This window comes from Xiphophorus maculatus, chromosome 19, assembly GCF_002775205.1.
Source record: "Xiphophorus maculatus strain JP 163 A chromosome 19, X_maculatus-5.0-male, whole genome shotgun sequence".
Classification (NCBI taxonomy): Eukaryota; Metazoa; Chordata; class Actinopteri; order Cyprinodontiformes; family Poeciliidae; genus Xiphophorus; species Xiphophorus maculatus.
In genome coordinates this window covers 9,669,321-9,683,761 of record NC_036461.1, presented here as the reverse complement: position 1 = coordinate 9,683,761, position 14,441 = coordinate 9,669,321, and the positions used below count along the sequence as shown (strand labels likewise).

Below are 14,441 nucleotides of genomic sequence, written 5' to 3'. Positions count from 1 at the left end.
AGGACTTTGGACTTGATCAAACATAGTTGTGCCAACAGTACCAGACAGCTTGACACCTCATATAGTCAGTGACTGGAAATTTCACTCTGGTCCTCAATCAGCTTGGATTTCATTCCTCTTCATTCTTGCTCCAGACTATGGGACATTGATTTCTAAATTACATGAAAAGAGGCCTTAGAAAAGACATCTTAGAATATGACATTTTCTAAGCCATTTCTTAGAAAATGACTAAGAAGTCATTTTCTTCTTAGCTTGTGATCCTGTCTCTGGTTCAGGAGTGACTTAACAATTGAATGACTTTTTGTACAAAATTCTCTCAATTCTACACTTATCCCTGGTGCATGTTTTTCTACCAGATTTTCCTTTCACTTAATTTTTTTAATTTGGTATGATACAGCACTCTGTGAACTTCCAGATATTTCAGCTAAGATGTAAATTTAGTAGCTGCTCAGCGGTCTTCACATTGATTGTATAAGCCATGATATATTTTTTATATAACTTTCATATTTAACAAGAAATTGAGGTTTTCTTTAAGTGCAAATTATAATCATCAAAACCAACAGAAATAAATGGTTGAGATTATATCACTTAGTTTTTAATTGATCTATATAAGTTTCACTTTTTGAATTTGAATTTATGCAGTGAAAGTAAAACGGCAAAGATTAATCCTGTTTTCTCTTTCCACTGAACTAGAAGAATAATTGTTTACAGTTTTAGTTGGCCAGTCTAACCAAAACCATGTCTGACCTATCTATTTATGTCGCCTTAAATGCTCCCTGTCTTACTCAGTGGTAGTAGCTGTTTTTTTAGTTCAAATTTTTGCAGTTGCATTAAAAGAAAAGCATTGACTGCAAGGCATGAATCAAACATAAAAGCTTTTTGCATCACCCTCTCCTTGTTTTCACGGATCGTGGGCTGCTTAAGCTATATATACCCATGCACATTTGTTTGATTATGAACAAAGACATTATTTCTGCAGTAGCTGTCGAATCAATGTTTGTTCTATTCTGCCGGCTTATTCTTGGCTTTGCGATGATGATAGACCAACTCTTTGCTTTTATCACTAACTCAAAGCCACCTCACTGCATGCACAAATATTATGCACACATAGTTGCTCTCTGTCACTCCGTTAGCCCCATTTCTCCATTTTACCACCTCCTCATGCTCACTTGCACACAGCACATACAGTTACACACTTCCCTGCTTGTACACTAATTTACTTGAAGGCTCACTCTTCACACACTGGTACAAAACAGCCTCCTTTCCCTCTTCTCTCTCCCCCTCCCCGGCTGCCACTTCGCCTCTGGGCTGCATGAGCCGAAGTGGTCTTAAGGAGTTAGTCCCATGCACATGAAGTGCTCTCTTTAGTCGCTCATGGATGTGAGTAAAGAGGAGCATACAGAGGAGGGTTTTCTCAGATCTCACAGAGTCCACCTCAGGGGAAGACGGGTCAGGCTGGACTTCGTTTCCCACACCAGGATTATCATTTTTAACCTTTATTTCTGTGGGGACTTTTTTAAGCTATTGTATTTCATGAACCAGTGGATATTTTATGATATTTTTCTTTTTGAATTTGTCACTTTAGGCTCTTGTGAGAGTTAATGTCTGGAATACTGGTTTATATTACTTGCTATATTTAGATACAAGATATAGAATCGTGGAGGGCAACCCAGCGACTCCACCCAGAGTAACTAATACTGTGAACATTTGGCTTTTGCTTGGATCATTCAGGACTTATCTCAGATTGTTTTTGCAACGTTTGGCCCTGGATGTTCATCAGCAAAAAAAACCCAACTGAATTACAAGACTTTCCTAAAACATATTGATTATTTTAGGGTATTTTTCTGGCTACATAAATCAACTGACTTATCATCGCTTCATCAAATCATATCATTGCTTGTTTGCAACTGCACTAGATTTTAAGGATATTAGCAAAAACCAGAAGAGAATGGTGCCCTATTGTTGAAGAAAGAGGTGAGTTATTGATTAGAGATGCACTTCTGTCAAAAATGGTAGTTGGACAATTTTTTTTATTGATTGGCACTGATCGACTGATCAATATTTTTTTTCTTCTATTTAAACTTAAGAACCCCTGCCATTTGGCCTTTAAACATGTCAACCAACACTTTATCTAGTTGAATAAAACTTAAATGAACAATGGAGGCACGTGATTAAATAGATAAATATGGATAATAACGTAAAGTTGATCTGTTTTTCCTTCTCTGTGTATTCTTTAGTAATCAATAAAACATTTGGTCAAAATCAAGGAATTGTCCTGAAAAATTTGATCATGAAGAGAATTTTTTTTTCACTCTAAATTTTATTGAATGCTATTTTCCAATCTCTATTAATAAGGAGTTTGTTATGATTTGTTGAGTCACACAGTTATTAATAGTCTGTTGTTGCCTGCTACTGAGACTTGGGTAATGCTTTGGTCATATTGAGCCAGTACAGCGCATTAGAGGAGTAAGTGGCCTAAAGCCAGAATGCTGCTAATCTGCTGCTTTCAACTGCTGCCTCAAAGTCACACGAGGCCAGCAAGCTGGATTGCATAACCAGATCTTTGTTTGAGAAATGTAGGTTGTTTGTGCTCGCTAAGTCCAACCGCTGTGCTCATTCTACATACCATGGTATTGCAGAGCATAGCAGGCTGACAGCACTGGAAGCTGGCTTGTCATATGAGGTAGAATGGATAGTTTTGTACGTCAAAGCGAGTAAATCATGGTGTACAACATTTCTGCTGCAGGCATTGGCTATGAGATCAGTTTAATGGGGTGAACCAAGTCTTGTCAGGATTGTCAGATCAGCTTATCATACACAGCGTGTTGCTTTTTATTACTTGTTAGCTTTTTTGTTTGCAAGCTTCTGAATGTGTATGAATCCCTCACTTTGCTTTAGGAAGCAAGTAGAGGGTTAAACATGTAAGCTGAAGCTGAAACAAATCTCTCCTACAATGGTGAACAATTTGATTGTGAATGAAACCTCCTGCTGCTGGTTTTGTGCCAAGGTTCCTGTTGATAACAGGTGTCTGGGAATGTTACACACACTTTCTCACCAATTAATAGCAATTTAACTCCATTGTTGGAACTGGAGCAGTGGAGGGAAACAGGAGGAGGAGAGTTCTGCAAGAATTTAACACCTTTCTTTATATTAATTAAATAGGTCAAAGGCAACACTTCTTAATAGGAAACAAACATGCCAACACAATGCTTTCACAGGACATTCCAACTTCTCCATAAGTTAGTCTGTTAAAAAACAATATTCAGTATTTTAATTGGAAGAAAATAAGAGAGAATTTGTTTTAAAGTTTTAGGAAAAGGGCAATTCAAACTAGCACATGGCAACAGGAGACTCTTGATTGCATTGAGTCGTTGGCTTGACAGCAAGCCATCATTCTGAGTACACATGTGGTGACAGAGAAAAGGAAAACTCTTTCAACTAGAAAATGCCTCCAGCAGAATCATGTATCATTTTTCTTTGAATTTGAGTAATTCACTTAAATTTACTATAATTATACTCTTTTGTGTAATAAGTAAAACTTTATACTAGTTTTTATTCCCCCTGTATAGAGATGCAGTCACAAAATACAGTCGTATGTACTCCTTTGTGTTTGTGGTTGTAATGTGACAAAAGGGGGATTGAATGTATTGTACTAATAACCAGTTTGGTGCCTGTTTTTCCACTTCAGCTGTTTTCACACAGTGTCACTTTAGTTTCATACTTTGCTATATGTTGGGTGCTTGTATTTAAATAACTTGTTGTCTTCTGTGCGCATTGTTCATTTCATTCATATTTATTTATTTATATTATCAAATATTTTCTAAATGGTACATTTCTATAGGTTAAGGCCATTTTATTTTATTTTATTTTAGAAGTTCAAAAATATATTCATCCCTGCCTTCTCTTTTTCTACCTCTAGCGTTGCCGTCACCCGTTCGCAGGACGTTCCCTCCTTTGGTCCACCAATCCCAAAGGGAGTTACCTTCCCAAAGTCCACTGTTTTCCGGGATTTTCTGCTGGCCAAGGTCATCAACGCTGAGAACGCAGCGCACAAGTCCGAAAAGTTTGGCGCCATGGCGACACGCACGCGACAGGAGTACCTGCGCGATTTGGCGGAGCGGCACGTGACCAGCACACCCGTGGAGCCTGCTGGGAAGTTTCCCTTCATCTCTCTGGCACATAAGCGTCGAGAGAAGGTTCGCCCGTACAGTGGGGCGGAGCTGCGTAGTCTCGGGGCCATAACTTGGCAGGTTCATGCCGAAGATCAGGTAGCAGGTGCTGAACGGGAATGCCTATTGGCCATTTCAAATGACTTCATCATCCTGCTGGATCAGGAGGCCAAAGCAGTCGTGTTTAACTGCGCCACACGTGACATCATTGGTTGGTCGACGGGGAGCCCCGCCTCACTGAAGATTTACTATGAGCGCGGAGAAAGTGTGTCACTTCGATCCATCAACAACAACACTGAGGACTTTGGAGAGGTTGTGAAAAGACTGGAGGTCAGTGAGTGAAGTGGGTTGGTGCCTGGTACTTAATTTAGATAGCAATTGAGAAAATTTTACAAATGAGGAAACTCATTCAAAAATCTGGCCAATCATCGATTCTCTGTTGTATGTAAAAACTAATTTCTTAGCATGACTGAATGCGTTGTTAAACAGTTATCAAACATGCTTCTGACATCAACATCCACCAAAAGAAAAGGAAATATACTAGTGTATTTATAATGCATTTTGTTACCTTCCTAAAATAATGGCCTAAGAAGTCATTGTTGCCAAAAGTATATTTTTTCCTAAATCATCTTTTGGAAATAAAAAGGGGGTCATTTTTGGGCAAAAAATTACATAGGCTATTATTATAGGACAGTGATGATTTAGAGTTTTTATCATGTGTTTCCAATTTACTAACAAAAGTTATAGATTGTGGTGTTACAAGCCAGCTAGTGAGGTCATGGCAGAAAAGAAGGCACACTTTTTTTCAGAAGCCAGTTACATGATTATCAGCTTAAATTTATGGAACGAAAATCATTTTAAAAAATGATGTATGGCCTGTGAATATCAATAGTAAACTGGCTTTTTTGTTGTTTTTAGGAATAGCTGCACATTTTTCATCTTGCCTACAGAAAAATTTAGTACTTTTTTTCCCAAGTCTGATCTTTCTGAAAACACCCCAAATTTGGCTTTGTAACCATATTTCTAAAACTTAATGAGATTCATCTAGTCAATCTACACATTATAAAAGTTATTGTGGTTTTAAAATTTACTTGAAAAAATATTTCCATTGACATATTTTCCATTTTCTAATTGACAACACCTTATTCATAAGAAATGGGGTGAAGGCTAAGAATTTAATTTGAAAGCTTTATTTATTTTGAAGTGTATCCACTTTTCCCTAATTTGTGCCTCTTACAGCTATTAAGAATTTAGGAAAGGCTGATTAAAGTCTTATAGTACTATTGTTGTTATTATAGCTACATAGAGACATAGTGTCCAATTATGCAATATCCAAATGTTGTGTTGACTCCATTACAAATCCTACAATGTATGATTTCATCTCTATGTTTTGCATGCCAATGAATTATTCATTTTAAGCAGTGACATGTCCCTCCATAGTGAGGGACAGGGACAACTAAAAATTGGTATATTTTGAAAAGTTTCAATCTTATTCCTTCATCCCTTGTCCCTGTTATCTATGTATGTCCAATATAACACTCACCACTTACCTCTGTCTCCTCTGCAGCTGTTGACTAAAGGCAGCCAGACCACAGAGATGACTTTGCGCCGGAACGCTTTGGGCCAACTGGGCTTTCATGTCAACTTTGAGGGCATCGTAGCCGAAGTGGAGCCGTACGGCTATGCCTGGCAGGCTGGACTGAGGCAGGGCAGCCGACTGGTGGAGATCTGCAAGGTGTCTGTGGCCTCGCTATCCCATGAGCAGATGATTGACCTGCTCAGAACCTCCGTCACCGTCAAGGTGGTCATTATTCCACCACATGAGGACTCCACTCCTCGCAGGTAAAATATAAATATTTAATTTAATATCAAACATGTATAAATATTTATTTAGTATCTTAACTTGGAGTCCTTTCTGTGCTGACAACAGAGGCTGCTCTGAAATCTATCATATGCCCCTTGTGGACTACAAGAACCACAAAGAGGGCATGCCCTACGAGTTAAAGTTCCCTTTTCGGCCAACAAACAACAATGCCAAGTGGCCGCGCAGCTCATCCAGCCCTCGCTCTGCCGCCTCAGGGGGGACTTTGATCAAGGCGCCGCCCTCAGACTTCAGTGACCGCAACAGTGCCGCCATTCCTCGCAGTGTGTCGAGCGACGGTCGGCCTCTCAACCCGAAAAGGTCACAGGATGGATATAAATCTGTTACGCAATACATCAGACATGCTGAATTTTATCTGTCTGGTTGCAGCATATGTCCTTAATGTCATCCATATGTCTACTTGCAGATATTCCCCAGGGAATGACAACTACGCTCTAGCATGCTCCATAGTGATGGGTCGCACGCTGCACAGCACAAACTCGCCCTCTAACCTCTCCTACACTGACACAATGAGTTCAAACCAGTGGAGGCAGAAGTCTGTGCCTGATGGGTGAGCCTGGCTGCCGACCGAGATGCAGGATGCACCAACTTCTTCTTGTTTTGCACCATAGTGAATTAAATAATCCTCCTGTTGTCCTGTGCAGGTTTAATAACAACTCCCAGTCGCCTGTCACGTCTGTGCGGCAGGTGGCCGCTGATGGAGTCAACGGAGTCAAGGTGTGTTCTGCTGTTGCATGGTCCAGACCTGCGGACAGCGACATCGCAATCAGGCTGGACATTGGCAAACCTGGCTCAGGTTGGAAAATCCTCAGAGATTTTAAAAAAATGCATATATTAAACAAAACATTTGTGTTTTAGGAGTTTTTTATTGATTTACTTGTGTTTCATAGATACTGTAGTTTCAAAGGTTGTGATTCCTCGGCTCCAGCATTCAGAACAGAGCAGCCGCCTGTCTCCGAACAAAAACACCAAGGTAATCAGCAATCATTACGTTGCATCTTTAAGGCAGAGTTTAAAGATGCCTCATACTGTTTTCACATTACAACATAATGCAAACACAAACTACAATATATTTTTAGGGATCATGCATGATAGACTATAAACATCACATGATTGTCAAGGAGAAGCAAAATGGTCCCTAATATTCATTTTTATAAAACAAAGTTTACAAATAAAAATGTGAGGTTCTGCATCAGAAAAACCAATGTTTGATTCCTTCTATTGCTCATAACCAACACTGCTTGTGCCTACAGCAGGCAGGATTAAAATATTACTATGACCTGATTATTTCAATGAATTGAGCACCCTAGTTTTTTCTCCTCTACATGAGCTGATGTAGACTGTTGTTTTTCTTCTCTGTAAACAGGCTGATGCACCGTATTCGTCCAGCCAGTCAAGCAGCAACACCTTGTCCAGCAACGCCTCCAGCTCGGCGCACAGTGACGAGAAGTGGTACGAAGTCGGCTCTCGGTCCGGAGCGCGGAGCGACCTGGAGCTCAACGGCTATCTTCAGGGCACATCCACTGACAGCGGCATCGATGCCACATCTTTTACCGCCACCCAGAGCAGTACGGCCTCCTCCACTGGTGCCTTCAGATCCAAGGAAAAAATCCCTTGGCAGGATGAGGTGGGAAGCTGCGAGAGAGCCTCCAGCACATCGCCTCCAACACCAGACTCTCTTGTTCCCGCCGGAGGCAGTGAGATATCGGCGAAGAGCCCAACCGGCTTTACAGTGGCTCCTGATGGCGCCGCATACAGCATGAGTGATGCAGCGTCCCACTCCAGGTGGGCTGCTGATTTTTTATTGTACATCTCTCACTTCTAAGTAAATTGATTTCTTGTGGTGCAGAAATATCCTGCATAGTCCTCCTCATGAAGTTCCTAAGGTCTGGGATTTATTCAGAAAGAGGGGAAGAGTGTACTTGTTTTATCTGTCATAGCTCAGCACCGTTCCCTCTTCTTTAAATCCTCTTCCTTTTGAATGAAGGAAAGCTATTTTTCTCCTTTCACTCAGACAGAAATAACTCTCTTCCTGCAGACATCTTGCTGGCTGTTGAGTTTTATTACACACACACACACACGCACACACACACACACACACACACACACACACACACACACACACACACACACACACGCACACACACACACACACACACACACAAAATGAAATTGTCACTATTCTAGACTAAGAATAGTTTAGAAAATGAAGACATGAGAGGAGATGGGGTCCTGCTTCTATTTTGTTCACGGTTCCTCAAGGAACTTTGGAGGAACCGTGAACTCTTTCTATGTTGACATGACTCTGCCTATTAAATACCATAATCAGGGAGCCTTCAAAATACATATGAAACATTATGAATGTAGGCCAAAGTATATTAATTAACTATGCTTCTGTCATTCAAATGCAACATGCGTTAACATTAAGGTTGTTTTCACAGGCTTGATCTAATGCATTCAACCTAACCTTCTTTAATTACCTGTCTTTCTTTTTTTAAAGTTTCATTATATTTAAATTCATATAAAAGTCTGATGATGGCTTTACATTTGCAAACATATATATATATATATATATACATACAGTATATATATATATATATTTAAACTTCATTCTGAAGGTGTTCTGGGTTTTATTTTGCTGTGACGATTTGTATGTAGAGGAAACCCTGAGTACTGTCTAAAGGTGAAGATGCAATAGTAAAACTCAAGTTTACTAAAGGGTTTTCATAGATTCTTGTGTTTGACATACAGCCCTAGAGCAGCAGGTGAATTACTTTAACCAAATTAGCCAGAATTTAAAAATGTTATCAAATTTATTCATGGTATTTATCAAAACTAATAGAACCAAGCAACAGTATAATCTAACCTCTGAGCGGTTGGTTTTTATATGTTTATAAATGTTTTACGTCTGTGTCTCAACGCTCCAGCACTATTAGTTCTGGTCACTCAGAGAGTCCAACGGGACAGAACTGCAGCGCCTCGTCACCACAGAACGAAGCAGCCGCAGCAGACCTGTCACCCACATCCCAGAATCCCCAGTCCCCAGGGACCAATAGCTTCTATCCGCGTCAAGGAGCAACCTCGAAGTACCTGATTGGTTGGAAGAAGCCTGGAGGAACCGTGAACTCTGTGGATTTCAGCAGCACTCGCAAGTAAGACCGAAAATAATTTGGTTTTGCTGATACTTTAAATGTGATGAAGCATTTCGGTTGAGTTTTAAACAAATGCTTAAAGATGATCAACAGCGCCCCCCTGAGGCATAGCCGAGTTAAAACCCTGTTTTAATTCAGGGAAGGATCTTTATCTCTGGTTTTTGTTATATAAACTTGAGAAATCTTATTTTGGGAGCGTATCCACCATGCTTGCTTGTTGATAATGTATGTTCTGTCTGCATGCTTCTTCTAAAGCTTTTGCCTTCTTGTTTTTGCTTATTTAGACAAGTTTGTATCCTATAAGATGTTTCCTGACAAAATCTGTTTGTTTTTTTTTTGTCTCCAGGCGTCATCAGAGTGACGGCCTGCTCGGTGGTCAGCCCCAGCTCAGGGCCAATCTCCGCGGCTCCCAGTCTCCCCAGCGCCAGACTGCCAAATCCAGCCTGGAAGAAGACCTGAAGAAGCTGATCACACTTGACAGCCCACCACCTACAACCAATGAAGAGAAGGTAGCAGAAAATCTGCCTATTTGAATCCCTGTGCTAAACATTTTACCTAATAGTAGTGATTTAAAAATTACGTTACCTCCTGTTGGTTTGTAACCAACATGGCTGAACTGCATGAATTCAACAGAAATTAAGTTAATCGATACACAGACTTTATGACCTTAAATGACATTGAATAAACAAATTGTACATAAAAACCTAAATGCTGAAGTTATTTGGACATGTAACTAGGTGCAGGAATGATCAAGTTGCATTTATGAAATCATGTCTGTGGTGGCTAATCTCGAACAGATATTGTTGTGAGAAACCCGTCACGCCTCTGTTGATTAATGGTTATGCCTCGGAAAACAAAAGCAGTTCCAAATTATGTTGCAACACTGTTTTAAGCACAGAAAAAAATAAATCCTGATTTTTAACATATCTCGCCTTCAAATATTTAATGTTTGAGAATTTGATGTGGGTTTCTTTCTACCATTCTCAATTATGTCAAGTCCAGATTGCTAAAGTTTTTAATATTTTCTGCTTAGTCTCCGATAATATTCACCTTCATGTAGCTTTGATCAATTCATAGCAGATTAATATAGCCAGCCTCTCTAATCTTTGAAGAAAAATTATTAATGGAATAGACTCTGTTTGAATTCTCACAAGAGGCCTTTCTCTCTCACTCTATCTTCCTCCCACTGTCTAAGGCATTAATATCTGATTAATTGAAAGCCTTAAATTATTCCTTGGAGCAAGTGGAACAATAATGAAAGATGTTGACATCTCAAATAAATCTTTTAATGTAAAATTAAATGACTAAGAAATTAAAAATAACTTTAAGCAGTGGGTAGATGGTTGAAATAGTCACAAACTTGATGCTGATATTAATAATAATAAGCAGTCTGACTCACATCACACAGTTTTAATCTATATATTAATAGAAAACAGTATTTATTTTAAATTTATTTTAAATATTGGCATTAATTGTATGGAAATGTTACTAAATATACTGGAAAATATCTTCTAAAAAGTGGCTGTAATCAGTAATGTTATAACTAGAACACATAAGTTATTCCTAATGCCATATTTTTTGGTCATTTACTAACATTCTGGAGTGACTGACAGTTCTGTTTAATGTTGAAGTAATTTTTCCAGTTCATCACCTCCTGGCACCGATTTTGTGACTCCTGTCACTCTCGATCTGTTTCCGTGTCTGTCTGAAGCCGTTGTTCCCAGGCCCTCCTCCCAGCCGCCGCTCCCTTCAGAGGACACTGTCAGATGAGAGTATTTACAGCGGACAGAGGGAGTCCACCTCCAGTGGACAGTGTGACACATCCGCTGACCTTCTGTTCACCTGCTCCACCATCCCACGCTCACCCACCGTCCGGCATGGTCCAAGTCGCCGGGCATCGCACAAATCTCTTGGTGATTCTTTTCATTTGACAGCAACACCTGAATATGTAATTTGTTGCAATGTAGATTTACTGAAGGTACAAGCGAGGTTTCTGGGTCACTTTATGTCATCAGTTTGTCATGCAGGAGCAGCTAAGCGAGAAGTCCAGAGGGTTTTAATCTCCCTTTGCTTTACCCCCAGGAGACTTGACCGCCCCAGAGAGCTCAGAGCTGGAGCAGGAGAGGAAGAAGCAGCAGCTGCAGGATCCTGCTCTGATGCCCCTACCTGACACCGGAGCAGACAGCCCGCTGGACTGGGCTCACCTGGTGGACGCTGCCAAGGCATTTGAAGGCAAGTTTGCATCTTCATGATGTTTAAAATTAGAAAAACGATGTGGAATAACTGACTGAAGAAATGTCCTTTAAAGTACAATTTCTACGCAACAGCAGCAAAGACACAGGCAAAAACACATAATAGACTCACAAAGGTAGAATATAAAAAATAAGAACAGAATAACAATACTGTACAGTAAAGACAAAATTTCAGCATAAATGCAATGTCGCAAGAAAGAATGCTCCAGTCAAGAGGAACGTGCAACTGAGTTAGTTAATTTAAAAGTAAAACGCAAAAATTAAATCTAAAGCTGATTGAAACGATCTGGAAAAAGTATACAATTAGATTTTTTTCTAAGTTTATATCTAAATAATTCCTTATCTAAAAGTTTTATCTATGTATATACCTATCAATCCTCATATTTAGTTTTTGCAGGTTCCATATGTTAAGGCTGACAACTGTAAAACTGTGGGCAGTAAAGTTTTTTTTTTTTTTTTTTTTTAAACTGGGACAAAAATGTACTCAGAACTCATGAAATAACGCAGCTGTTTTTTGTGCTTCTACCAGGTGAGGGCACCATTACTCAACTTTTCTTCTTCGTTCACATCTAACAGCACATCGTTTGTGTTTTCTAGAGCAGAGACTGGTTTTCCTTGCAGCCCAGGAGGAGAGCTCCACGGCTGAGAGCACATCAGCTGCCAGCCCCCAGCAGGCCGAGCCTCAGGCAGCTCCACAGAGACAGCCCTCGCCCGGGTAAGGGGTCTCAGGTCATGGCAAGACATCAATGTTTGTTTTATTTCCCTCATTTCCGTCTCTGCTGACACCATGGAAGACCCAGCGCACTTCCTTCTAGTCACACACTGTTGCAGCTAATGACATCAATTAGTTTCCTTTTGCTGGCTGACTGCACACTTATCTGTAAAATCAACAGTTAGAGCATCGGGTTATTAATTTCCTGGCTGTCCTGTTTTACAGAGAGATTCCGCCATGTTTGATGGGTAAGTTGAGCCAGTTAGAGTCCATGGTGAAAGTGCTGCAGGAGGACCTGAAGAAGGTGAGTTACATAATCTAATGATGTTTCTAGTATTAAAGAAAAGGTACATGAGATGCTGAACTGTATTATTTATTTAATATTAGGAGAAAGATGCCAAGGCTTCACTGCAAGTCCAGATCCAAAGCCTGCGAGAGGACAACCAGCGTCTCCTGGAGGAATCCTACAGCGCCTCAGCCAAGCTCAAGAAATTCACAGAGTGGGTCTTCAACACCATTGATATGAACTGATGCCCACAGATGTCAACTGCTCTCCACTGGGATGTTAACCACTACTGAAGCTGGTGTTTGTTTTCTATATTGGTCTCCTTATCAAACCAGCTCCAACATTACTTTACATGCTATCCTACTGGATCTGTAAAAATAATACTGAAAACAGCTAAAGACTTAAAAAGAGGACAGAGAAAATGAACAGTTTTTGTTAGATTTTATCGGCATGCACTCCCCTCATGGGAGTACATACAATTATATAATGCTTTGGTGGCATCCTTGCATGTTAGAGAAGGAAATGTTAAACTAACCTAAAGGGATATAAAGCTTCGGACCCTGTTTACACTGCTGATCAGAAGTTTACCTTCCTTCATCAAGAAAATGGAAGTTTGGACAGTTCTTTTTCCTTTTCTACAATAAAAACATTGGATTCTTGCTTTTAAAATCCATTGAAGTTGTCATTAATTAAAATGAGAAAAAAACAGTTCAAATACATCATCAAAAGTCCAAAATCAAAAAAGCCTTCACAGCGATGATCTCTCTATAAACTTCTGACCGGTACTGGGGTTCTTCAGCTAACCTGAATGAAGCTGAACTTGTTGACAGCTATCAAGCTCTAATAAAATAAAATAAAACATCCTTTAATTTTGGGCAGATCCACATGGACACTTTTATAGATTTAAATGTTATAGATTTGTTGCTGTTTCTCAACACCTTTTATTTTTATACCACTAACCAAAATAAAAATCCAAATGATATTTTTTGATGGCTAGGTAGACACAGAGCCCTTATGTTAGCACACACTAAGCACTGTAAGGTGAAGGACCTTTCTGTGTGTAAACAACTGTGCAGGTAAATTAAAGGTTGTTCAGTGAAAATGATCACAACAAGAAAGAAATGTACATTGTACAAACACAATGGGTGCCATAAAGATGCAAATATACAATTCATATGACTGTAAATATGTGAAGTCGGAGTTTATTTTTTTCTTGCCCTTCTGTTATATAATACAAACATTATTTATGACAAAGATGATGGCCAAGAAGGATGAGATGTTAGATATCTGACAGTTTCCTGAGAAAATGTGCAGCCTATGTGACAAATTCTTTAATCCAAAATGCAAATTATTGTTATGCTTTTTGATGTATAACATTTTGTTGCCTTGCCTGCTGCAGTGGATTATTTGACAACATGTAAAGCACTACATGAAATTGACCCTTTTGTCCTTCCATAGCATGTGAAATGGCCTCAATCTGACTCCCAGGGTAGATTAAATCGGTACTTGTTTGTGTATAATCACATACTAAGATAAATCCTGAAAATTTCAGCTACAGGTTTCTGCAAAAACCTGCTTGAAATCCTGATACAAAACTTGTTCCGTGGATGACCAAAGCCCTTATTTAAACCTCACGCTGTAACTGCTTCCTTTTGTATTCAGACACTGTGCAACTGTATATAAGCAGAGTTTAATATTCATCAAAAATTTGCACCTTCAGTCTTATTTTATACTTTTATTTTTCATGTAATTTTTGCTTAACTGAGTAGCAGAGAGAGAAATGAGGGTTATGCAAGAGGGAAATAAGGGGTTTAAAGACTGAACAATGCCTGCAAGCTGGACTCAGAAGAGTCTGAAATCCCTGACAGAGCAGATCACCCCTTTGCCTTCATTCTTAACATGTGTGACAGCATGTGATTATGTTTCCATTGAGCTGTGATGTGTAAAAAAAAAAAGTTTCTATCTATTAAAGATATTTTGTTGAATTA

At 39.5% G+C, this 14,441-nt stretch overlaps 1 protein-coding gene across 2 annotated transcripts in view; it reads left to right on the top strand.

Moving 5' to 3' along the window:
• LOC102237933 (signal-induced proliferation-associated 1-like protein 1) overlaps positions 1 to 14,441 on the top strand; it is a 41,154-nt gene extending 26,713 nt beyond the window's left edge. For both annotated transcript variants that reach the window (XM_014476208.2, XM_023352767.1), the window contains exons 8-21: positions 3,920 to 4,499; positions 5,737 to 6,011; positions 6,100 to 6,351; positions 6,458 to 6,601; positions 6,696 to 6,847; positions 6,942 to 7,024; positions 7,418 to 7,836; positions 8,979 to 9,203; positions 9,550 to 9,712; positions 10,915 to 11,116; positions 11,286 to 11,435; positions 12,053 to 12,170; positions 12,393 to 12,471; positions 12,555 to 14,441. In XM_014476208.2, the coding sequence (XP_014331694.1) occupies positions 3,920 to 4,499; positions 5,737 to 6,011; positions 6,100 to 6,351; positions 6,458 to 6,601; positions 6,696 to 6,847; positions 6,942 to 7,024; positions 7,418 to 7,836; positions 8,979 to 9,203; positions 9,550 to 9,712; positions 10,915 to 11,116; positions 11,286 to 11,435; positions 12,053 to 12,170; positions 12,393 to 12,471; positions 12,555 to 12,698 (2,986 nt within the window). In that variant the 3' untranslated portion in view covers positions 12,699 to 14,441. The remainder of the gene's footprint in view (positions 1 to 3,919; positions 4,500 to 5,736; positions 6,012 to 6,099; positions 6,352 to 6,457; positions 6,602 to 6,695; positions 6,848 to 6,941; positions 7,025 to 7,417; positions 7,837 to 8,978; positions 9,204 to 9,549; positions 9,713 to 10,914; positions 11,117 to 11,285; positions 11,436 to 12,052; positions 12,171 to 12,392; positions 12,472 to 12,554) is intronic.